This window comes from Patagioenas fasciata, chromosome 1 (genome assembly GCF_037038585.1).
Source record: "Patagioenas fasciata isolate bPatFas1 chromosome 1, bPatFas1.hap1, whole genome shotgun sequence".
NCBI classification, from domain to species: Eukaryota; Metazoa; Chordata; class Aves; order Columbiformes; family Columbidae; genus Patagioenas; species Patagioenas fasciata.
Genome location: NC_092520.1, coordinates 65,183,529 through 65,209,144, shown reverse-complemented (window position 1 = coordinate 65,209,144; position 25,616 = coordinate 65,183,529). Strand labels below are relative to the sequence as shown.

The following is a 25,616-nucleotide window of genomic DNA, read 5'->3' as shown; positions in this document are numbered from 1 at the left end:
AATCCTGTGCTGTCAGTAAAGCTGTGATAGGTTCTCCTCTAGTTTGAATAAATTAATTTAAAGTTTCAGAAGGATGCTCATTCTCTGTCCAGGTGTTTCAATTTAATTGTCAGCAAAGTACATTTAATCTACCACAGTTGCCTAAATCACCTAGTCATATTTGATTTGTATTAAAATAAAGGCTTAACATTTGCTGGGCTTCAGTTTAGGGTGGCTCTTTGAGACATGGTATAACATTATGTAGGAGACCCTCATGGTAGCTCCAAGGAAGCCCTTGGTATGTACCAAGGTGGTGCAACACCAGGTTAGGAAGCAAGCTGGGCTCTGGGAAGCAATAGGGCCTTGTCAGCCCCATCACCAGCACTTTTGTGGCTCCTTGTTGCAGGGTGAGTGCTGCAGCCCTTGATCCACAATGTTCTGCACAGCAGAGATGGAGATGAGGAATCCAAACAGCAGTTGCAGGGCTGTGAAAGTGCTCTGGGGTTACAGTTCCCAACCTTTTGTGTCTCTCACTTGGCTGACACTGCATCCGGCCTTTTGCCCTCTCTCAGACCCCTGCAGCTGAGGAAGTCTCTGAACAGCTGATTTCCCAAAGCTGGGAGGGCACATGGGAGGGCTCATTCCTGGCTTCGTCCTGTTTCCTATGCTCTTGCCCAGATAGCTGCCTTTTTTTTTTTTTTGTCACAGCAATCATTCTCAATGTTTTTATTATCTCTTTATAGCAAGGTGGAGTCTCCCTGTGTATGCTGTATGCGCTGTTTCATTTACCTGTTGGGACTTCCCGGAGTGGAGGTTGGATTCATACCGTTATTTTAATAGCCCTCACTAGATCTGTTCTCCATTAACTTGTCTAATCCCCTTTGAACCTGTTCATACTTTTGGCTTCCACAATGTTGTGTGCAGCAAGTCTCCATTTAATTATGTGTTGTGTGAAAAAGTGCTTCTTATTTTTTAGTTTTGACCATTTGCTTGATAACATCACTAGGTTCTCCCTAATTCTTATATTGTGGGAAATAACCAGTCTGTTCCCAAATTATGTTCTCTGTGCAGGCAGGGATTTTGTAGGCCACTATCATATTTCCTGTTAGTTGTCTGCTTTCCAGATGAGCATCTCCAATATACAGGAGTTGTTCCACACCTCTCATGGTCCTCAATTCCCTTCTCTGTGCTGTTCATAGTTCTATAATATCCTATTCCAGTTGAGGTGGCCAGAAGAGAACACAGAGTTCAGGAAGGTGGGTATGGCAGGGCTTCCTGCAGCACTGCTTTCCACAGATGGCTTTTACTTCTTTCTCTAGACCTTTCCTAACAGTTCCAAATCTTGTCTTTTGCCTTTTTGACACTACTGAGCATCAGGGTTTAGGAGGTACTCCCTTTGGGTGTGAAAATAGGCAGTTTAGAGTGGATAGTAGCATGGAAATACTTGGGATTTGTATTCACACAGTGCACACTGCATTCACTTTTTGGCCAGTTTCACAATGGGCATTAACTTTTTCTGAGTATGGAGGTTTATTATCTTTAAGCCTCTGGCTTTGTACTGGAATTCATCATTCTCATATAATGTGGGGTTAGAATTCAGTGCCTAGACAATGGAATTCACAAAATCTGACAAGTAGAACAGGTGTCTCGGCCAGCAGGAGATACTGGTAAGGGCAGGGTGGCTTGAATCTTGTTTTTTCACTCTGAGGAAGTTACCTGTTTCCACTTAGTATTCACAACATGTGCCCATCTCTGCAGGGTGCCACGCTTAGCTTCCAGAAGTAAAGGATGAGGATGTCTTATATGACTGAGAAGGAACACTTGCTCATGCTTGGGCATCCCACCCTTGAAGCACTTGCATGAAACTCCTTGATTGAGTTTTATCCCCAAATGAGATGGGGGAGTATGTATGCTTTACACCTCTCTGTAAATGCTGTGCAGGGGCAGAAGGGTGGAGCAGAGAAGGGGAGATCTCAATGCTTTGTGCTGGAGTTCCCTTACTCATTTTAGGATAATCAAAAATCCAGTGGACTGCTGAGTGAAGTAGGGAGCTGAATGTCAAATACATACAAGGATATCATGCCTACTTCCTTCCTTTGTGTTTCCGAAGACATTGCTCACACTTCAAAGGAAGAGATGGATGACAATCAGGACTAAAACACGTCCATCTGAGCTTAGTTCTAGAAATAGTGGCTGCTTGGAAGTAAGTGGAAATGTTTCCAAAGTCTTCATGAGAACCATGGTTTCATCACCTTCTTTGGTCTTGTCCCTGCGTTTCACTTTACCAGTACACAGTTTTGAGTTATTTCATCACAGCAGTAGTTTTCAGTTCCTTGATGCTCTGTTTCACCTGTTCCCTCTAAAAAATGTCACTAAAAACTGTTATTTGGGCATGGAGTAAGTTGTATGTCTTAACAACTTTCCACCCTTTTCATAATTATCACCTGCTCACTACATACCAGACCAGGAAAAGCAATGAAATACAAAACTACCCATTCATCAGCTTCTCCCTCCATTGAACACAGAAATGAGACAATATCCATGTAGCAGATAATCTGTCCCTCATTTACCATTAATCGTGTTAGGGTTCCTTTTACCTTCTGCCTGTTATGAACTCAGCAGCCTCTAGGAAGCTCCCTGACTCTCTGCTTCCTCTTCCATTTTTTTTGCCCTTCGAGCTAGCCTTCAACTTTGTTCCAGTGTTTGAAAGATCTAATGTTCTATCTAAATTGAATATTCAAATATATCTTTAGATTCACGCTTTATCTTTTTTAGCAATCTCTAGAGCCTTACATCTGCCCCGGTTCAACAAAAGCACATGATGAGGTGCCTGTGTGCTTTGGTGTACTGGGACTTGAACACTAATTTCCTCTTCTCAGTTTTGTTTTCAAAACATTTGAAATTCCCAGTCAGGTCTAGCTGCAAAACATTTTACTTATATTCCCCTGGCTTTAATACTAGTTATCTTCAAATTAGTGACTATATGTCTAATATGTTTGTGCACGGATGTGTGCATGTTACTATCACCGGGATTTTAAAGCTAATGATGTTGTGATCCTAAAATCCTTTTTGTTCCTTGGCATGTAACTTGTATACTGAGATTATAATAATGAACTTCTGACCAGAAGCAGTTGTCTCCATTAAAAACTAAATCTTTGGCAAGTATTTCCACACAAGACATGATACAAAACCAGTCTTTCCCCAAAATCAGAAGTAATTGTATAGTGAATAATTACTGTTGTCTTGTTCATTATGTCATCTATGCCTCACGAGAAATAGCGGCAAACTGCAAATGATAAATACATTTCCAAAGACATCCCAGACCTGAAGTTTTCCTCTGAGATCATGCTCTTGTGCTTTTAAAATAATTATCAAAATCTCAAGTCAAATAATTGTACAGATTTTAAAAACCCAAATAGCTTTTTTTGTGAGAGACATAATCCAAAATACCACCTACTCTTTCAATGCGAGCATCACTCACCAGTAGCCAAGTTGGCATTAGAATAAAAAGGCACTGTTCTGCAGACACTAACCTCAGTTTACTGAAACAAGTACTAACCAAGTTAAACAAGCAATAAAAGTGGTGGTTTGGGGGTACTGACTGATGGATGAGTTCCTCATTTGTTCTCTAGGGCTCAGGGCAGCATTTAATCAGTTTTGTTTCTCTTTTCTTCATTTTTAAATGAAACCTTTTTTCTCCCTCCGGATCTCTTATCTGTTGATGTAACTGGTGTCGCATGAGAAATTACCTCATTTCAATGGCTGGAGCCAGTTTTTCTGTCAGCTGCAGTAAGGTTTCCTCATTTGTTTAATGAGCCTGGATAGGTAGGAAATTAAGTATTAGGAGCTGCAGATGAAGAAAACTAAACCAGAATTTTCTGTTGATGAGGATGGTTTACAAAAAAAAACAAAACTGTATTACTATAGCCAGTACCCATAATTGATATTTGGATTATAGCATGATTATTACTTTGCAGACAGGGGACTCCGTTATCACTCAGTCATCAATGCAGTAGCTGCATTCTGTGCTCATCTCATCTCTGAAGCTGAAAGAAGACCTAGTTATTATCTTCAAGTAGGGTTATTAATGAGGGGAAAAATCATCCCCAATTACTGTGAAGCAAAATATTTCAACATTTACATATCTGAGACTTCAATTTTGATCAAGTCCTTTGTGAGTTCTTAAGCTCAGACTGTATTCACTGTTCCAAACGTTCCCACAGCAACATATTGAGGGAAACTCACACTTGCCCAAGTGCTGGCTTCCCCAGGTGTCTGCTTTAGGGTCACAGGGATACTGCCCATCCCATCCTTGGGCTGCCAGAGACTGATTTCCACCGAGATTCCTTTGTGCTGCACTGTAGGGACAAAGTCTCAAGCATAGTGTTTGCTAGAGAAGTAAGAAATTCTGATCTGCCTATACTGTCTGTATTTACAGTCCTTTTTTTCTTAACTAGAAAGAGCTTGGTGTTTATTTAAAAGAGCTAATTTCAGATTTTTGGGTTATCCTTGTGAAATCTATGGTTTGGAAGTTTTGATTCTGAACTTCCTAGAATAAAACCTGAGCAACACAAAGGTGACGATTTAAATTCAGTTAAACATGTGGGCAGTAACCAGGAGATGGGAGAGGTGCTGTCCATACTGTGAATCCATCCATCAACACAGATGGGAAGGTCTGACCTTGGCAGGTTCAGGAGGCAGGGACGTCAAACACTGTTTGCAGTCAATTGGAAATGTAGCTACTAGACAAAGAAAACTCAATAATTACACAGCTGTTTCAGTAGATTACAGATTTCCTAGAAAACAATAAAACAGCCATCTGTGAATGGAAAAAGTAAACCATCTTTTTTTTCAATTCAAAAACTTCATTCCTGAAAGTCATCAGATATGTCCTCCATAAACGTCTTATCTCTTTTCAAAACCACAGAGTCTGTAACCAATCGGTATGGATTTCTCTACAGCATTTATACCCAGCAATGCTCAATTGATTTACAGTGAAACTGCTGAAGAAAGGACTGTCTTGGACAGCCATATAAATATTAAATTAATTTCTTGTGAAGGATGGCTGCTATTATACTAAATATTAAATGAATTCATAATACTTGGACATTTGCAATAAATCACTACTGGGACTGCATGCTAACATCCCATTCCAAATCTTTTCTTTTTTTTTTTTTTTTAAATATTAAAGCCATGGAAAAGGACCAGTTGCTCTCAAAGAAATGTACAGCTTTGTAACACTGGAGTCACTAATGAATTCCCGTGGCACAAGGAGGAGTTTTAACTTAGTCCCATTTTACAAATCAGGGGAGGGAGCGTGAAGGGGTTTAGGTTGAACTGCTGATCATAGAAGGTTCAAACCCAGTCTGTTTCTCACGAGAGACATCGCAGTAAATTATCAGCTCCTGACAGTCCTTGTTTTGCTGGAAGTACTCTGAGCAGTGTCGGCAGAGGATCTGGCAATGTGATACCAGAAGGCTGAGAAGGTTTGCCAGATTCAAAGGGAGCAAGAGCTGGACGTAATGTCTGATCTCCAGGCACCCGAAGTGGTTTAGAATCATTTCACCTCTAAATATCTTGCCCAAGGCCACGATGGGGAGGATGGAACTCCTCGGGCTTTGACTAGCAGGACTAGGCTTACCAATTGGAGTAAGTCATCTTTTCTCTCTAGAGAACACAGATCTTAGTCTCAAAGGTTTAGTGAAATGCTCAATAGACTAAGAAGGGTTAAAAATCAATTCTTTATTTTTCCTTTTGTTAGAGTAGAACAAAGCGTACATCAGCAAGTTCATTGTAGCTCTCTGTTTTCTGAGGGGTAGTAGCTTGAGTGTAGAAATTTATGCCAGGGCTAACCACGTAGAATGGAAGCCGTTCCTGTAAACAAAACGGAACGACTCTCAGACTCATCTGGTTTTTGATGTGCAGATGAGTGTGAATATATGCATCTCCTCCTTTCCAAAGATTTTTGCTTCTGTGCCTTAAATGGTCTAAGTCACACAAGGTTTTTCTAATGAAAATTTGCCAAGGTATTTAAATTAGAAGCAAAAATTAGAAAACCTGCTACCACATAGGAATATTAATTGTTCATTATACAGGGCTTTAGTTCACATAGTTACTTTGCATGTGCAAAGCCGCCAATTAAAGAGGCTCAAAGTGCTCACTGCTGCACAATAGCGGTTTCTCTGGAGCCCCACAATGGCCATTGTGCTCTGTCACTGACCTTTAGACACCTTCAAATGCATATTGACATAGTACGCATATTGGGATCATTAGAGCTATTGTTTCAGTGCACCACAGGGAAAGGAGAGTTTTGCAATTTTATGAAGAGCTTTAAAATTTGATATAATTATGACAGCAGAGATATTTCTTAATTAGCAAATGAGAGAATCACTGAATTATTTTTTGTGATGCTTCAGGTGAATTCCAGCATGCACACCTGCCACACTTCCCACAACTGCCCCTTCCCATCAGGGAAAGAAGACATTTACCAGGGGCATTGGGTCTGCTTTTTTATTGTTTCCAGGGGAATTTATTTAGTATTTTTGACCTGATGGTGCCATATGGCCAGACTCCCTTAGCTTCCATGGATTCTGCCCGAATTAACATCTTGGCAGGATGGATCCTTTCATCCTGTAAGTGACAAATGCCCTTTTAAACAGAGGATATAGTTGGAACCCGTGGTATGCAGGAGACTGGGATCTTGAAGAGTAGTTCAGATTCTACTCCTCAAAAGTTAATGGACTTTGTAATAACAACTATGCTTCATTTTAGCTCTTCCATGTCCTAACATCTAAGGTATTTCTGTTTCCTTACCACTCTGTGACAGCTAAAGAGTGCGAACAAGAACTTTTGGAGCAGAGATATCAGATACTCCAAGTACATTTACTGTAGTAAATCCAAGCATCTTCTAATAGGTTATATTTATTTTATTGTAGCCCTTTTATTCTTTAAAGTTGCTTTGAGAAATTACTTCAGCAGTCAGCACATAAAAGAGCATCATTTTAAACCTTGCATGGGACGTTTTGTCTACAGAGTATAAATAAATTACTGGCTTGTATTTCCAAAGAGTGTTCCTGCTTAAAGACAGAGAGATAGTCTCTGTTCCATACATTTGCAGTTGCTGGGTTAGTTTTTATCCCGTGGGATGCTATTATAGAACAAATTATCAAACATAGCTAAACTTCACAGCCCTGAGTCTCTGAAGAAAGTCTTGTGTAATGGCTTACACTTCTGACAGAAGAGGAAGAAATCAAACAGACCTTTTGCAAAACTTCTGTCATTGAAAAAAAAAAAAAAAGAAGGAAATTGCTGTTTGCAACTCTAGTCTAGTGCTGTGCAGCATGCACGGGAGGATGGCCAGTTTCTGCATGCAATCCTGCTACCCAAAAAACTTTATAGATGAAGGACCTAATACTTGATATTTGTGTATACCTGAGGTCAGTGTGCAGCAGGATTTCTCACACTGCTATAAAACCCACAAGGTCAAATGTGTTTCTTCAGTATTGCAGGCTGAACTGTTTTCTTTTTTTTTTTTTACCATTAATTGAAAGAATGATGTTTTCTTGTTTTCATTCCTCTGTATCAGAAACCCTTGTAGAACTTTGAAATCTCCCATGTCCTGCCACTGCAATTGCCAATTGTGAATTTTGTGGTCTATCTTCAAACATCAAAGTGATACCTCTACCTTAACACATAAGGAGAAGTGACCCACTTCTGGGAGGGAGATGTGAATAGGTACAGGTGTGTGATGCAGGATATGATGGGGAGCATGTTATGGAAAGAGCTATTAAACCATTGTACCCATGTCCTGTGCCCATTCTCCCTACCGTAAATCTGCATCAGGTGGTAAACAAGGCAGGGATGATGAGTGCTTCTCTTGCTATAGACTGGGATCTGACATCTCTCCTCAGACCCTTGTGCTTCCCAGAAGAGGTTTTTAGCCATAGGGCCTGACTTCTTACTTTTGAGGAGTTTCTCTATCGGGGGACAGGATTCTCCTGAAAGAGAGAGGGCAGCACTCAGTTGCCACTTTCTCTGCATGGGAAGTTTGTACCTTTGCTGTCCCACTGTAACCGCACTATTTCTTTTAAAAGGTACATGATGATTGCCTGGATGGACTTGAAAACTGAGATAATCTTTGCAGTATGTTAAGTCCTTACTCTGCTGGACAAGTTGAAACCCTGTTGGATGGGGAGGGATTTTTGTAGGATCTTCATTACCAAAAGCTCAAGCTCTACTTGGATCTGCCTCTAGTCATGGCAGTTTTGCCACACATGCCAAGATTTGCTGAAAGAAAAATGAAGGGAGTTGGCATGTCTACTCACCGCCCATATTTCATTTGGTTCCTTTGCAGAAGGAGAAGAAGAGCGGGCTGCTGAAACTTCTGGCAGGTGCATCAACAAAAAAGAAGTCACGATCCCCACCATCAGTGTCCCCGACACATGACCCCCAGGCAGCCATTGAAGGAGTCCTGCAAGGGGCTGTAGGACCCGAGCTCTCCTCCCTCTCCAGCCACGGCAGAGCCGGCTCGTGCCCTATCGAGAGTGAAATGCAGGGAGCCATGGGGCTGGAACCTCTGCACAGGAAAACTGGCTCCTTGGATTTGAATTTTTCCATCCCTTCTCCTGCCAGGCAGCCCCTCTCTTCCATGGCAGCTATTCGGCCAGAGCCCAAGCCTTTGCCCCGGGAAAGGTAAGCTGTGTGTCTGCTCAGGTCACCTGTGTCCTCAGGGAGCATTTGGAGGAGGACTGCAAGTTTAACTTGCTCGTGCATTGTTGAAGTTTTGCTACTCTGTGGATTGACTGTAGGTGGATCAGCTGTCTTTTAGGAAGACAGGACTTACATGCATCTGCCTATTGAAAATCATTTGACACACAGTGCAGGTTTAATGTTCATTGATTTTAAAAAGTGATGAGCAGCATCTATCCATGACACTGTACAGCCCTGCTCTAAATATGGAGGACAGCAGTGCTTTCTCAGCCCAGAGGGTGTAAATGCTGGTGGCAAAGGCCACTTTTTAAGTGGGATTCCTATGTTTTAATAAACTTATGGAGTTGTTGTCTGGTGCTTCCTGCTTGGGGGCAACAGGGGTGATGTGGTTGCTCACCAAGGCCCTTTTTGGCCTGTTCTGCAACACAAAAGACTATTTCAACTTCTCCTGATTTAGGATATTTATAGGTAGTGCCATCTTCAGTGGCCCATTGCCAAAAGTGTGTCTCATCTCTATAGAAGAATGTACCAGTGATTCTGGAGTTCATTTCAGCAGCCTGCTCCGCACCTTGGTTGGTACCTTACAGTAGGAACACCAAGATACAAAAGTACATGGAGAGAGAGATAACTGCCTAGAAACAGGTACAGAAAAGAGCTAGGTCTCCATGTGCAGAGTTATATTCGCTTCAGGTAACTATTTTCTACACGACTGCAGTTTGAGGACTGGGAAGGGAACAGATAATGCACTGATATGATGCTATTGAAATGCTTGCCACTCAAAAAGTGATTGAGGAGAACATGCTTTTTACAAAAGCATCAAAGGGTTTTCAAAAAACAGTCTAGGGAACTCTCTGGAGTTTATATTTAAAATAATTCTAGGACAATAGTAAAGTTCCAGAAATTTGAAAGAAACTATTTTTGTCTGAGTGTATGAAAGAGGCTGAAGGGAAGCCTCTGGACACCTGCATTCAGGTGGGGTCATGGAGCAGATGATGCACTCACAATAAGGGATACTACAGGAAAGTTCATACCTTACACAACGTTTTACTGAATGCAGTTTGAAATCTGGTTGGGAAGGTAACAATGACACTGTAACATATTTAAACTACTCTAAGGTATCTGGTTTGTTACCATAAAATCTCTTGCTGAGTAAACTTTACACAGCCAACACAGCAGATCCTAAGTGGATTGAAAACTGATTCACTGGCATCAGCTCTAACTCCAGATCAGAAATCACTAGGAAATTATTTGGGTCTTAGACCTGCACTGTCCAACATAAAGTCCTTGCTGTTGCAGAACCAAGGACTGAAGTGGGAGGTAGGTCATGAGGAGGGCAGACCTGTTTGTACAGAGCTAATTCAGCACATTGGTAAGGAGAACACAGAGTAACAGTGTATTTCAGAAGAGCCAAATCTGAGGCAAAGTGGAGTGGCCTCGGAGACACATCATAGAGACAATGAAAGATTTAAAACAATATAATTGTAGTGAGTGATACAAGGAGCTCTGGTACACCTGCTAAATAGCAGGCTTAGAAATGGCTTGGTAACAGGCAAGTCCTTCAGCATTGTAATGAAGGCAGCGAGAGCAGACTATCACAGTAGTCTCTTGTCCTTAAAATCCATGAAAAAGCAATTTAGTAAAAGGAGTGAAAAACCAATCCCTATTTAGGCGCACTTAATTTGGTCTACATCAGTTTAGATTAATGCTATAAGAAAAGCTAAATCAATATAAACCAGATTTAGCACCAGTGTAACTAAATCAGTAGAATGCTTCACCTTTAGTTAAATGTAGCCATGAAAAGAAGCCGGGAAGAACATCCCCTGACATCTCCAGAGCTGGCTGTTGCGGTGCTGCTCTCAAAGCTTTACTGTAGAGAAGTCCAGACACATTATTTAATATGCCAAATAGTGACAATTTTAAGTGGCAGAAGAGAACCAGAGGGACCTGAGTTAGCTGTGTCTGCTCAGCTGTGCTGGAATCAGGAGTAAATAGATTTAGACTGCTAAAACTGGGTAAGTACTTCCAATTGTAGTACATGGTGGTAAGGAACTTACTGTGATTTTAAGCATTTTGATTCCTGAGTCTTAAATCCGAAAATAAGCTATAATTGAAGTAACCCTAATTATACACAGCAGGCAAAATTCTCTAATTGATTTATGAATTAACTTTCATATCACTGATGTATCTGCATTCCTTAACTGATCATATGGGTTATTTCATGCCCATAATGGGAAATATTAATTACCTTCGTGCACTAGGCAGGATAATGCTTAGTCCTGGAATAATCTGAGCAGATACATTAAACACTTGTCTCCTAGAAATTCATCCCACCTCCATCTGTGCTCATTAAATCACCAAATTGCTCAGAAGTCCCAAATTATATTTTTTTAAAGAACAAATCATGTTTTTCAAACCACTTGTTCTTTTCACATCTGGCAATGGAGGAACTTGCGTTCAGCGTCACTCAGCTCCATATTTTGCTTGCTTGCATTTTAGTGCATTTCATCCCCACAGTAGGAGCAATTCTCTGAGAAAGAAAGGGGAGGAGAAGGGGCGAGGGGGGTGGGGGGGAGAAAGAAAAAAAAATAAAATTAAAAAAAAGGTTAGATAAACAGATTCAGATGCTGGATGAAATTTTAAAAAGCTGCAAAGCATTTCAGTGCACTTAGCTGTACTTGGCTTTCTGTCTCCCAACGCCCATCTGTGCGCACAGAGACAGAGCACTGAAAGGTTGGAAGAAGTAGCACATTCCTTAATATTTACGGCATTGGAAATGAGGCTCACGCAGGCAGCGGAGCACCGTTCCTTCTCCCACAGAGGTTGGCTTGCAGCTCCAGCACTCGCCACATGCAGGCTACTGATCAAACCCCAGCAGTCGTGCCACTAGCCACATCAGGGGTGCATTAAAAGGCTGTGGTTGCTGGCAGCTTGACGCTCAGGATTTAAGGGGAGAATTGCCTGTTCCACTGCCTGGCAGCGCAGCCCTTCGTGGGAGTTGCAGCCAGTCAGATGGGAAGGTGAAGTGAGGTTCGCCCTCTCGGAGATGCTGCTAATGCTTATGCTCTCATTCATTTTTTGTGCATATGGAGAGTGAGGAAAACAGTTATGTTATGCTGCTTGATATTTCCAAAACTTCGTTATGGATGGCTGGATTGGAAAGGAAATTTTTCCTAGCAATTCTGTCATTTAGCCTTGACATTTAACCAGTTTGCTGGGATAGTTAGTGCCCATCTCTGCCTTCTGGGTGTAGTTTCCCACTATCGGTTTATAAAACCATCTCCCTTCAGCTGCTCTCTGCCATAAAGCATCCAGCAGTCTGAGCAGCAGAGCGGAGAAATCTCCCAGGTGGTGTCCTTGTCACTTTGTGTTGCAGTGATTGACTGTCAAGTGAATATCCCACCAGGCTGTGTGTGCCCCACACACTCTTTTACACCTCCTGCTCTGTCCAGTTTCTGCTGTTGCAAGAAACAAGACCAGCACAGGGATGTGCTGTCATGAGGCAGGCCCTGGGCCAGAGACTTGCCCACATCCTACCGATGCTGTTGTTTCATATGGGAGAGGGGTGTGCTGTCTGCCTAGCTGTGCCAAAGCACACCCTTGCCACCCGCTTCCAGAAAATATGACTGTACATGAAGCAAAACAGGAGAGCTGAGCGTGCATGTGTGTGTGTGTATGTGTGAGTCACGTTCCCCCCACTGCCTGGCACTGTTCCCAGATGCAAACCTGAGTAAAACATGTCACGCGTTGTTGAGTCTTTTATAGTAACCGGCACTAATTCTGCCATGTTATATTCTGATAAAGCGGTCGTATCCAGACGTACTGTCACGACTAGCATATCTGTGCCATGTTTTTGTGGTTTTCATGGAGCCCTCAAGCAAGTTGTAACCACAACCGTGCTGCAGAAAAAGACGGGAGCAGCGAGTTTGACCTTTAAAATAGACCCCTTTGTGTTTCCACGTATCCTTTCTACAAATCACTGCCACATTAGAAATTGAGCTCCCAATTCAAGGAAGCATTCAAGCGTGTGCTTAATGCCCATTGACTTCAATTTTGCTGTGCACGTATCTCTTCTTTGCCAGGAGGGAAAGTGGAGGAAGGGGTTTTTTTCTTTCCTGGAATGTGATACCAGAAAAATGAACCCAGGAGTAAGTTCTGACTGAACAGTGACATGTACACACATGGTTAAGTGCTCCTCTGACTAGGAATACCTGCCTTAGGACTGAGAAAGTAAAATTAACCATCTCAGAAACTGACTCCCGCAATATTTCCAGCAGGAGGGTAAAAGATCTGATAGGGATTTGTCCTTCTAAGGCTGCTGGTTCAGACACTGGAACATGATGAAGCAGGTCCTGGCTTGTAGTGTGCAGAGGTGCTGTGCAGGTCTCTGCAGTCTGCCAGAAAAAGGATGGATAACTAAAGCTCCACTGTTAAACAAGAGCAGTGGTTAACTGGGCTAGATGCTTCATTGTCATCAATTACCTACCCCCAAGCAGAACTACCTGCTTATTGCTAACACACAAGGGGCCTGCTGGAGTCACAAGACTGGACTTCTGAAACCTGTCCTGAGCGCGTGATACACTGACAAACTGAAACCTGCATTAAGTATCCAAGCTCAAGCACTCTAAATAGGACCATATTGGAGGTTACACCTGCAGGCCTAATTTGCCTCTTTATACATCTGTTTTCTCAAGTTTTTGTAGCTCCACCAGTGTCCTGGATGCATGTATTTGCTCATTAAGCAGATATTCAGTATTTTGCTGGATTTTTTTTTCCTGTGTCCAGGACTGAGCCCAACCCTTAATTACTGATCATTTCTGATCAAAACTGTGCACACTGACAGAGAGCTTTGCATGAGTAATGTAGACCAGGCAACTGACTCTTACGCAGGTGGGGTGCATTGGGATGAGTCTCACTCTGTGGAAAGTGTGGCACGAGGCTTTGCAGCTGGAGGAGTCAGAGAAGCCACTTTCCCCACACCTGCAACTCTCAGTGAGTTTCACTGTGGTCACCCACTAGGCATCCTCCAGCTTCTGTGAAAGATGAGGTGGCTTTGGCAGCCACGTATCTCCTCCACGTCAGAGCCTTGACTCACATCCAGAGTGGGACAACTTGTGCACTGAGGCAGGCATCCTATGGGAAAAATACAGTGCAATCATCTAATGAAAGATTATATTGCACACAAGAAAAAGTGAAATCATGGGTAGTTTTAGTTGCCTGTTTCTTCATCTCATATTCATGGGTGTGAAACATTTCTGTTCTATTAAGGTAGTGGATGTCTTGATGCATCTACATACATGACATTTTTAGTCAGGGTGCTTTTTTTTTAAAAGAGAAAAAAAAAAACACAGAACTTCCATCATATAACATCTGTTTGGGGTTAGGAGTCTCAGCTGCACCTTGCAGATGTTCAGCAGTGGTAGCAAAGGGAGACTTGGGTGGGAGAGGTGTTTCTTTTGACTTCAAGGACAAGTGTTGTGAAGACAGTGGGATTCTCAGGTCTTTGCTGACAGCAGAGGGACAGGGATGGTGGGCCCATTCCCAGCTCTCAGTGAGTTAATTGCTGCCAGGGTCCCTTGTCCCACCCTTAGTCCTAGTGCCAGCCTCTACCTGTGCAGTCTCCTGCCCTGTGGGATGTCATGTCCCAGCCCCAGGCTCCCTCCAACCAAGTCTCTTCACTCCTGCAGACTCAGCTCAGCACAGCTGCCCCCCTCAGCAACCGTACCCACACCTTCTCTCAAGGGCTTCCAGTTTTCAGGGTCCCATTTCTCCCTCAGCTCCCAGTTTTTCTCCCATCAGCCTCCCTCCCCCTCCACCCTCTCCCTCATCTTATGCCGCTCTCCAACTCCTTGGCCCAGGCAAATGCCATTCCCTGTCCTTGCTGAGACTACCCACAGCCTCTCCTCATGTATTTTCTCTTGGAGGCTGAGGATCTTCCCCAGGCCACAGCCCGTCCCGGACAGTCCCCTCCAGGGATGAAGTGCCCAACAGAAGGATGCCACAGCAGCCACCACTGGGGAGGTCCAACATCAAGTTTGTGCCCTGAGAGAAAAACATGAGAGGAGCCCATCACTAGGAAAGAAAGAAAAATGCAGCCTCTGAGGTCCTGCAGAGCTAGGACACCCTGGAGCATGAATCAGCAGAGATTTTACCTTCAGTGCTCATATAAGGTTCTACTAAGCATGTGTCATTTTGGGGTGGTTTGAATGCTTTCACCTGGCTGAGAGGGGGTTGTTTTGTGAAGGAACACCATCCTTGACAGACCAGTGGGGCCACAGGACAGGTCTTTGCTCCCAAAAACAGTTTGTGGAAACTCCTCGCCTGGATCCTGCTGTTTCTGCAAAAACTCTCACATTATTCCTGGAGGTGATGAGACCATTTGGGCTGAATGTGGAACCCTCAGCCTGACACAGTCAACCGCTGTGGAGAGTTTGGGCCAAAATGGTTAACATTTGGCAGAATTACAACTATGCAGAAGTAGGATTTACAACAGAAAATACCAAACATTGTTAAAAATAGGCAGGGGTGGTTGCCACACTTGTCATCACAATTGTTGCCCAGCTGATTAGCATTTTTAGAAGCTGGTAATTTAGAGGTGTTATATGACACGGACAAAATTGAAATCACTCTGAGATCCATCTAAAATGCCAGGAAGCAGTTTGGTATAAGAAAATCTGCAGTTTTATAGTGGCTTCTCAAAGAGGGGATGGACAAAAGGGGAAATGAAAAGGGGGGATATAAATAGAATTATACGGCACTGCCTTTTTGGGAGTGAGGGATGAGGGAAGAGATCTTTTCTGCCAAAAAATATGACTAATATAAGTATTTGCAATTCATTTCCAGAGGATAAACTAGGCTGAGATGCCACCTGGAGGTCTGGAGGGGTGGCACGGCTGATGGAAAAAGATGCTCTGCTTTCTCTGGAGAGGTTTTGGAAGCGTGCTGCCTCTCCCAGGCCCTGCTGCAAAAGCCTCTCAAGGGAAAAAGCAGACCATCTTTTTCTGTCTCTCACGAAAGAGTTCTTAACCAATTTGCAAGGTCTTTCTTATCTAAGATTTCATTATTGTATCAAAAACACTTTGGTGCTATCCTATGAGGTACCATAGTTAATTAAATTTAAGCCATTGCATTTTGGTTTTCCTTAAATGGGAAAAAGTACTTCATTTATTAAAGCAGCGACTGAGATTTATTTTTCTAAATCTCTAAGGAGATGCTGTGTTGAACCCCTTTTATGACGATGGGCACATTCCTGTTGAGTGTGGTCACCTCCCTCTCCATGTGAACCATTTAGGGACTAGCAGCTCCTCACTCTTAGGATGTAGTCTGGCTTTAAAAGGATGAGGTGTTGGCAGTCCCAGCTGGGTCTTCGGGGCAACCCTGTCCAAGACATCACTTTTTTCTTTGTTTCTGTTTCTTGATCTGCCAAAAGGGCCCATGAGCAGCTCTGCACCACCTGACTGCTGTTGAGGTCTGACCCTCTTCTTTCTCAAAGCCTCCTAAGATGCTGGTGTAGAGCTCCAGTGCTTTGTGATTGTGCATAGCGTTACAAGATCTGAAACTTGGCATCATCTTAGCTACAATTGTTCCACTCTGATAATTTAATTAATCAACACTGCAGCAAAGTGTTTGAAATAATGTGTGCATTCATTTGCATAATGGCTGTAATTGGCAAAGCTTCATATTATAAGTGTAGCAGTTGCACAGATTAAAGTGTGATAGACCATATTCCTGCAACCAGCCAGCAGCACACATTTCAACCTCTGTTATTTGCTTTTCCACAGAGGAAGGGACAACTAGATTTATTGACCAATGGACAAAGAAGACCAGCACATATTTTTTCCAAATGACAGTGTTGCTGTGTCAAGACAAAAAGGTTGTAGTCACGTTTTAGAGCAGAATCTCACTCCAAATGGAGTTAAATGCTTTTCCAAGTAACGGGGTGTTTGGCTGTAGAGATTTCCAAACATGGAGCCAAAGCTAGAATTTTCACTGTCATGTCCAGGTGAAGTCCCTAGTTCCAGAACTGCAGTCACTAGGTAGCTGAGCAACATCTGCAAAGAAAATTAGTGACTGTCACTGGAGGGTCCATTGCTTCAGTACCATCTCACTGGAAATGGCCCCAGGGAGTGCTCCAGAGCCTCAGAGAACATTGAACTTAGTCCTTGAGGACAGGATATTATTTTAAATAAATACTTACCTTTTAAAAAACATGACTGAGGCATCAGTGGCCATGTAGTGGTTGTGGAAATATTAATCCTCAGGAGAAGGCCTTTAGGTAATCAATTGGCATCTTTTAACTATCTTAATATATTCATTACTTTGCAATTAGCAAGACAGTTATTGATTGTTAACCAAATGCTAGATGACTGCGAAAGTACATGTGCTGAAGAAAAACAACAGTGCAGCAGAAACATATTCCCTGCTCTGGACACAAGTGCACCGATGTAAAAGGGCCCTGTCTGTGCTCTCAGGAGGATGCCTGCTGATAAGCCTGAGTACAGAATAGCTCTATCAGGATCAGACATGTCATTACTTCATTAAAATGAAGTGACACTCGAAAACTAAGTTCCTGGAGAGCCCTGTGAATGGTTAAGGACGAGGGCTCCCTCTGTGTGTGGAGAGTGCTTCCCAAGCCATTTGAAACCCCTCCAGTTTAGCTTCCCTTTCCCACATTTGAGGGACCTAAAGTGTGTTCTGAAGGCATGTAAGAAGAAGAAAAATGTGAATGGCTTTAGCTGACCTCTGCAGATATCAGAGTTGGTGAGACCATTCCAAATCTCATTTTTGGATGGAGCAGGTGCAGTGCTGAATGTAACATGTTGCTGCAGAGGCAGATGCAGCACCAGGAGAAAGGAGCTGAGTCCCTGGCTCAACATGCAACCAGGAGCAGGGACTGCCTCGAGTAGACCCCTTTCATGGTCTGGTTCCAGAGTGCGTCCCCATGGAGGCTCCAGTCAAGCTGGCCAGAGATGTCTCCGTCATACTGAGTTTTTGTAGAAAACGTAGGTGCATCAGATATAACCATTTTGTAATGTCACTTATTGGTGTTTCCAAAGGTATTTTTCCTCAAGATTTCTGCTTCACGGGAAGGCAGGGAGGGAGAGGTGAGATGATTGTTTCTGACTCAAGACTCAGCCAGTTTTTTTAATAAACAAAAGTTTCCCATGTCCTGAAGTTTGTCCTGTACAGGCCGTGAGCTTGCAGGAGCCTCAGAGGCCACTCCTGAGGAACTCGCCCAAGCATTGGGAGCAGGAAGGGAGGAGGAAACCTGCCTCCCTTTTCTTTCCTGGAGTAGGCTGATGCGATGTGGGGTTTCAGGCTGCTGCCAGCACTGACACATCATTAGCACTCCGAGGGAAAGGAGCCTGAAAGCAGTGCCAGCTTTTAGGTCTAGCTTTACAGGTCAGCACCAGAAACAGGGAAAGGACCTCAGCAGTCAATGGCAGCTTGCAGGTGTCAACCTGGGGAACCACTGAGGTGCCCTCCGTGGGATTTTGGGGAGGTGATTCCCTTCCTGACAGCCATCCTGTCTACTTACACAGCCCTTCCCTGAAGGTGCAGGCTCAGGACAATGTAAGACCAGCTGAATGTCTTGCTCAGTAGAGTCTGCTGGACACACGGTGCCTGGCTGCTCCCATCCGGCACAGGCTCAACCACTGGCTGACCTGGTCTTTGCATTTTTGTCTCCAAAGGTACCGCGTCGTTGTCCCATACCCACCGCAGAGCGAGGCTGAGATTGAACTGAAGGAGGGTGACATTGTGTTTGTGCACAAGAAACGGGAGGACGGCTGGTACAAAGGGACATTGCAGAGGAACGGCAGGACGGGCCTGTTCCCCGGGAGCTTTGTCGAGAGCTTCTGAGGACGGCTCGCCGCTCTCTCAACTGGAGGAGCTTTCAGGGGAAACTGCATAGCACAAGAAGAGACAGCAAAGGGAAACTGGACGGATAACCACTGCCATTTTTATTTTCCAAAGACTCCCCCCAGGCCCTTCAGTCTACAGCTCTGGGGACGCAGTGCCCCATTGTGCTCCTGAGACTGCGTGTGGTGCATACCGTGGTATGTTGAAGTAGTGCCTTCCACCTGGATCACAGACTGAAAGGACGCCTGTCTGGACTGTACATAACCTAAACTCTGGCTGTTAACCCTTTGTGTAAATTATAGAGAAGATATCTTTAAAAAAAAAAAAAATTCAGAGGAAAGTTGTTATATTGCTGTAACTTATTTGTCAGAGCTGCAGTGTTCTTATTACTGGCCTATGCAAGATGGATTTGAGATTTCAAGGAGGTGTGCTAGGAAGCTCTTAAACTGGGATTTCGTTTTTCCCAAGGGAAAAATAGGGAGGGGAGGGTAGAGAAAACCCCAGCTGAAGATTGGTGCATCGCCATGCAAGAAAGAATGAGGAGTCCAAAATGTTAATGTCATGCTTTCTATATACCTCAAAGATATGCTGCACAAGTTTGTCAGTGAGCATGTTAGTGCTCAGAGTCCCAAACCATCTGGTGTCCCGGCGCTGCTGTCGGGGAGGTCCTGGAGGGAGTACAGTTCCACCATTAAACTGTGGTTATTTGAGCAGAATCCCTTTTGCCTGTCTTCTGCCCTTACTATATGCAGCATGGATTTTTGTCCTTCAGTGTCACTTTCCATTGCTTTTTTGTATGACGTACCTTTTTACTGTAAGAATTGCTCTACTTTATATATATATTCCTACTAGATCAGACATTTCCTCTTTTTCATACATCTGGTGCTATTTTTTTTAATTGGTAAAGATTTGGTTTGGTTAAACAGAGAGGCTGCAACAAGATTTGCATTCAACATACAAAATTAGAAACTTACCTGAAGATCAAGATCAGACTGCCTGTTCATGCTTCATAGAGGAAAAGAGAAAAAGCCGCTTGGTCAGCGATAAATATACCTGGACGAGCGTGTCTGCTCAACATACACGCGCTCACTCTCTCCTACATATTTAGAGTGGCTGAAGATCCACACTGAAGCGCGCTGTTCTGTCTGGAGAGTGATAATTACTCCAGAATTGGAAGCAATTCCCACAGGAGTCGTTTTAATTGACTTTTTCATGGCAATAAGAAGAACACTGCAGGTTCTAGCACGTGCAGGGACCGTGGAGTTTTCCTCCGTCGTTGCATCATGGAGACGAGAGCTGATCTGCGACAGCTGTAATTAGCATTATCGAAATGTGATTTCTTACTGTAGAAATGTATAGTTCTGGAGACTGTTTGATTTCTTAATGTGGTCAAGCTACAATACAAACCGTATCAGGCAATATAAGCTTCCATCTACCAGGGACTTAAAGGTGCAATAAATGTAAAGGGAGTTTAGCCAGTTATTCATATGAAGCAGAATGAGGGAAAAAAAAAAAAAAATCCATAATGCGATTGTGAGAGTATTTAAAAAGACATCAGCTCCTGAGGAATGAAACGCAACGAAAGGTTTTTCGTAGCTGTATCCGTACCTTGCCTTTGCCAGCGGCTGGCTGTTTGCCAGAGCCCACATGTGGTGGTCGTTTAAAAGCGTGTCGGAGGCTCTGTAACCTGGAGATGATCTTATTAAAAGGAAGAGGCCCAGTGGGTGAACATCTTTACTGCGTTACCGGTATTTCATAGGCGAAGGTGTAAGTTTTGTTTTCATTCAAGCCGTGTATGCTAGTACACATCAAAACCCATGTAAGTGAGCGTTCCCGTTTTAAGTTCAGCTCCGTGACTTTGTTCTCTGTAAAATAAGTTTTTTCGTGCTGTCATATGTAACAAAGCGATTCCAGAAACACAGTCCGTGGCCAAGTATAGCACCTTCAAACAGGGAAGCATCATTTTCAGGGTGTTTCTTTTTATACTTAACGTTGCCGCATTTGTTCGTATTCCAGATTGTAATGAGTCAGCCACTAAAAGTTTAGTTACTGTTGAGAGGAAATTGCCTTTTCATAACCAATAAGAGACTGAAGAAACATCTTCTGGAAAGACTTGCTTGAGACTAGAGCCACATCTGTCCACTTATTTGGTCCAGATCAGAATTGGTGTTACTGCACCTCAAACAGTAAACTGCACAGTTAGCGAGTCAGCAAGGCCACAATGCATGTTATCGATCCCAATAAAAATTATGGGTTAGATCTGTCAGAGATGAGGAGATTTTCTTCTGACAACTCACAGTGGTTAAAACTCTCTTAAAATTCTGTTCCCTGGGCATATTTACTACACTCAGAAAAATGAAACAGGATGACAGCTTGCTTGCTGCCTATTGTGTTTAGCCAGATCTAAAATGGTTCCAGATTTCCACCTTTTCATGCTTAACTCTAACAGGACAAAAATTGGTGTGTGAAAAATCAAGGAAAACAGGCAGATGTCGTGTTATGAAATCAGTGCTTTAAAATATATATTGCAGGGAGAATGATGGGGTTTTTTAATGGATGACAACGCTTCCAGTCATACCTCCTGCAAGAAAAAATATTTGGGGGAGAGTGTGTTTCTATTTTGATAACTGCTGTTTCTGGCCCCTGTTTATTGCTTATCATCACAGTTTGGGTTACTGAGTAAATCTTCTTGGACAAATCACTTCCATGCCAGGAGCACAAGTGCAGAACTTAATACAGCTCAGTGACACGAAAACGTGACCCAGTGCCATTCGGAAAGTCCTGGACTGAGAGAGGTTCGACTCGTACTGTGGTCTCATTTGTATCTGTCATACCAGGGAAAGGGGGAGGAGGGGGCATCTACATTTCCTATAATGGGGATGGGGAAAGAAAAGACTCCTTCTGGTGGCCTCAGTTTGTAAAATGGCAGGTTTGCTCTTCTAGAAATGGGTTCAAGTAATTGAACAATTCCTTTGAACTTTGCACAGCTCAGAAAATGTTTTTGTTACACATGAATGTTAACGTGACTTAGGAAATGTTGGCAGATATGAGTACAAATGAACTACAATGACTGTGTTTCTGATTCTTTAAATAAAATAAACATTAAGACAACTTGACCGAGGTTTCTCTCTCTATTAGACAGCAAAGTGAAGAAGCAATGTAAATAGCTCTGAGGTTCGCAAAGAAAACAGTGAGGACAACTCTGCAAACTCTGCTTTTTTTGAGCAGACGCTACATCTTTGTGTTCAGTAGTGATTCCCCCACAAATAAAGATCAGTTAAAGGTAAGAGATGGCTGAGCAGAAGTCAGAATCTCTTTCTGGTTATTCTTTTGGTGGATCTGGGATTCATCAAAATCTTGAGAAGTTAACAGCTTACGTGTGGAGAAAAGGTGTGTGGGTGCAGAGAAAGAGGGTGAGGACAGGCCAGGGAGAGGGACTAAGGTGGTGAGGTCAAGGCTGTGGCAGAGAAGCTGAGAGGGGATAGGGCAGCAGAAGCGTTTGCGAGGAAAACAGCAGCCTCTAATCCTGCCAGCGGGCTTCAGGGGTGCTCTGAGGTCACCTGGTGGGTTGAGCAGGTTTTTGGGCAGAGGAATCCCTCCTATGTACTATGAAAGAAGGAGCAGGTTGTACCCTGTGCATTCAAACACCCCCTGAACCCAGCTGAGGGCCATAGGCCCATTTTTGTATGTGGCCTGAGCTTCCCATTCAGCAGCACCGTGCAGAGCATCTGGAGGGGGAGTTTGCTCTGGGTTTGGATGGGTTTGTCTTGATCCAGCTGGGAGATGCCTTTGAGGAAGAGGCACCTGCAGGTGGAGATTCATTGTCCCAGCTGGGAGTGCATAGAGTAGGGAGGAACCAGAGCATCTTCATCATGGGCTTGCTGCAGGCAGCCACCCCTCCAGTGAGGTGGTGTGAGTGCCTCTTTGCCTCAGCTGGATCTTGAGTCAAAATTCTGAAATATGGAAACCACAAGAGTTTGAACGTGGGCATGCAAAACCTCTCCCTTTGCTCGACCTCACTGGTTACCCTGACTAACAAGTAGCATTGTGCAAAACACTGCAAGGAGGAGCCTGCCAGATATTTCCAAACTGGTCTGGACTGCTGGTCCTCTCCGTGCTTCATTAGGTCCTACTCCTCTGGCACCTCTCCAGCCTGTGCCGCCAGCACATACCGCACACCTCGCCCAGCCTTTGCACCGCACACTGTGCTTTGCTCCTGCTCCAGCGCCTGACAGGAATCCCAGTCATGTTTCGAGAGCAAAATAATCATCCTAAAACTGTTACACGGCTTGACTATTCCTAAATGCTTGTGGAGAGCAGAACCACCTGGCCAACATCTGCAGGGCTTTCCTGCGGCCAAAAGCTCTTCCTGACATCAGCAGCTCCTTATAACATGGTGGACCTGGCAGCTACACAGCTTGGCTAGTCAGTGCCAAACCAAATAAATGATCTGTATGAGCAGGGAAGCCAAAAGGTGATACAGTCTGGAGAAGGCCCTGTCCTCACGTCCCAGCCTTTCATGTGGCAAAAATAACTTTCCAAGCAGTCACAGATGTATTTCCAATTACTGGGGTGGGTGCGGGTGTCTCCCCTCCCTTCAGGAAACAACTCAATTTTGCTCAGCCACCGAGCAGCACCACCTGCCCTGTGCTGCTGCAGAGGAACCACAATCCAGGCCACCAAGGGGCTTGCACTGTGGGGGTCCTCTTGGCCTCTTACCCTTCCCAGCAGCACACTGAGCATTCCCCCTGTGTTTATAGATACGGCTCAGTTGCAGGTGACCCCATCCCCACTTGCCTCTTTTCTTTATTCCCACCCCACGGAGACCTCTGCAGCTCCAGGGAAAATCAGCCAGCATCCCGCCGATTTGGCAAGGAAGACCCTGAAAGGTGTTTCCAACACAAACGGCTCTTTTGCACCAGTCAAGACATGACGTGGTATTTTTGCAAAGGCAAAAGAAACAGTCTTGCATGCAGGATTACAGGTTTTGCAACCTCCTGTGTGTGTGTGTGTACGTGTGTGTGTGTGGAAAAACCCACAAGCAAGGAGGGCAGCTGAGGGCTGCACTGTTGGTACCTGCGCATCCCTCTCAGGGAGGGCATTGGAAAGCGGGGGTGGGATTTTTAATTAGGATTGACTATCCTTGTGGAAATGTCATGCTGGGGAAACCTCAGACTTGGCTGGTATTGTCAGCACTGTGCAGCTGGGGAAAGCTGGTGAGAGATGGGGGAGCTGCCTTCAGTGGCAAGCATACTGCTGCCCATGGGCTCCCCATGGGTAGCTCAGCAGTGATGGGGAGCACCACTAAGTGATGAGGCAGGGGAGAAATGAGGCCATTAAGACAAGAGGGAAGGGAGGAGTGTCTTCACCTTATTGTCAGAGAAGGAAAATGTGTTAAATTTGCATTTCCCATCTGCACAAGAGCTTGTTAAAGCTGATGCCAGTCACGTCAGTGCTTGCAAGCCCCCAGCAGGCCCCAGGAGTGAAGTTTTGGGGTGTGCATGGCAGCAGTGGAGGGCAGTCATGTTGCCAGGAGGGGATGTCCTCTGCCATCCCACCTGGCCAAGCAAGACCACAACAAGCGCTTGGGGCAGAGTCCCCAAGGAGGGCACAGGCACAGCCCAGGGGACCAAGGGGACAGGGGCAGCGCCTGGCAGCGCATCTCCACATGCTGAGGGGACACACCATACCAGCCTCGAGGAAACCCTCTGGGGCTCCGGCTCTCAGGCTGAGAGTTGAAGTCTGACGTGTCCCCATCGCCATCCCTGACCCAGCTGTAGGGAACCTGCCCCACTTCACCCCTGCCTCCACTCTCCTGTGTGATGCTGCACAGCCAGGGGGTCTGTGAGCTGCCCCCCATGCCTCTCCTTTCTCACCAGCAACAGCAGAAAGGCATTCACTTGCTCTTCCTTGTGGATATGTCGAATTTGCCCTCCAGCTGCCCACTGGAGAATCAGCCTAGCAGACAAGGGGGCAATTTGTTAAGGTTTCCCCCCTCCCCTCCCCAGATAATTGCTGGGGATTCTGCATTAATGGAAACATAAATTGACTGCCATTCTGCTAAATGACAGCCAGGTTTTGTTTGACAGAGCTGGGAAGTATCTTATCCTGAACATTGGCACCGAACAATCTAAATGCAAATTGCAAAATGTTTGGGGGTAAGGAGGCTGTTTATCTTCTGATGAGGTTATATGATAATGCAGAGAAGGGTGAGAATTGCCTTTCAGTTCCTAAAGGCTATCAAAATGTGTGATGCTTGAACTGTGGGGCCAATGTTTACATATTATTTTAATGGGCCAGACTCACTTATTCAGCGTGGGTTTTCTTTTAACAAATCACTTTTTTAAACAAGATGTAGCACAGCAGCATTTCAGCCATATTTCAGCGATTCTCAGGCACCCAGGCTAGCGTGGAAAATGACAGAGCAGCAGCCACCATTTTAATCCTGTTATGTCTATTGCTCCCAGCTTGTTCTCCTCTGATGAAACACATCGCGGTGCCTCGGAGAGGCAGAAAAACAGTTGTTGCTCTCCTGGCCTATTTCTCTTGTTAGATTAGCAGGTTTACACACAGCACCACAGCCCAGGTGTCTCCAACGCTCTTACACAGGAGCATTTACAGGACACAGCTGAAAAATGAAATACCAACACCAGGGGCTTCCCAAGAGGCCACCACGTGCTGGGGGTTGCCCGAGCTTGGATGTTAGAGAAGCTTTTGTGCCACTTGGTTGGTTCGTTGGTTGGTTGGTTATAAACAAAGCTACTGTAAAAGAGCAAAGCCTTCAAAGCTGCTCGGCACGTTGCTCTGGCACGTTGCTCCATGCTCTGGTGCCGAGTTCTGGGGTGGGTATCAGGGCACTGCGCAGCGGGGGCAGCACACCGGGGTTGGTGTCGGCAGCAGCTGCCCATGTGGGCATGAGATCTGTGCTTGTGTTTGTACCACCTGGCATTTCCCACAGGGCAAGCAATAGTTTTCTTCAGTCTTTTGCTGGAGGGAAGAGGTGTCTGCAGCAGCTCGGGGGGGGTTCAACAACTCAAAGCTTTCAGCAGCTCGCAGAATTGGTGTCCCTG

General features: G+C 44.4%; 1 protein-coding gene across 1 annotated transcript in view; it reads left to right on the top strand.

Moving 5' to 3' along the window:
- Positions 1-21,662, top strand: part of SH3RF3 (SH3 domain containing ring finger 3) — a 258,423-nt gene extending 236,761 nt beyond the window's left edge. Inside the window, exons 9-10 of the mRNA XM_065829568.2 lie at positions 8,333-8,670; positions 18,378-21,662. Coding sequence (XP_065685640.2) covers positions 8,333-8,670; positions 18,378-18,546 — 507 coding nt within the window. The 3' untranslated portion in view covers positions 18,547-21,662. The remainder of the gene's footprint in view (positions 1-8,332; positions 8,671-18,377) is intronic.
- The last annotated feature ends 3,954 nt before the right edge of the window (positions 21,663-25,616 follow it).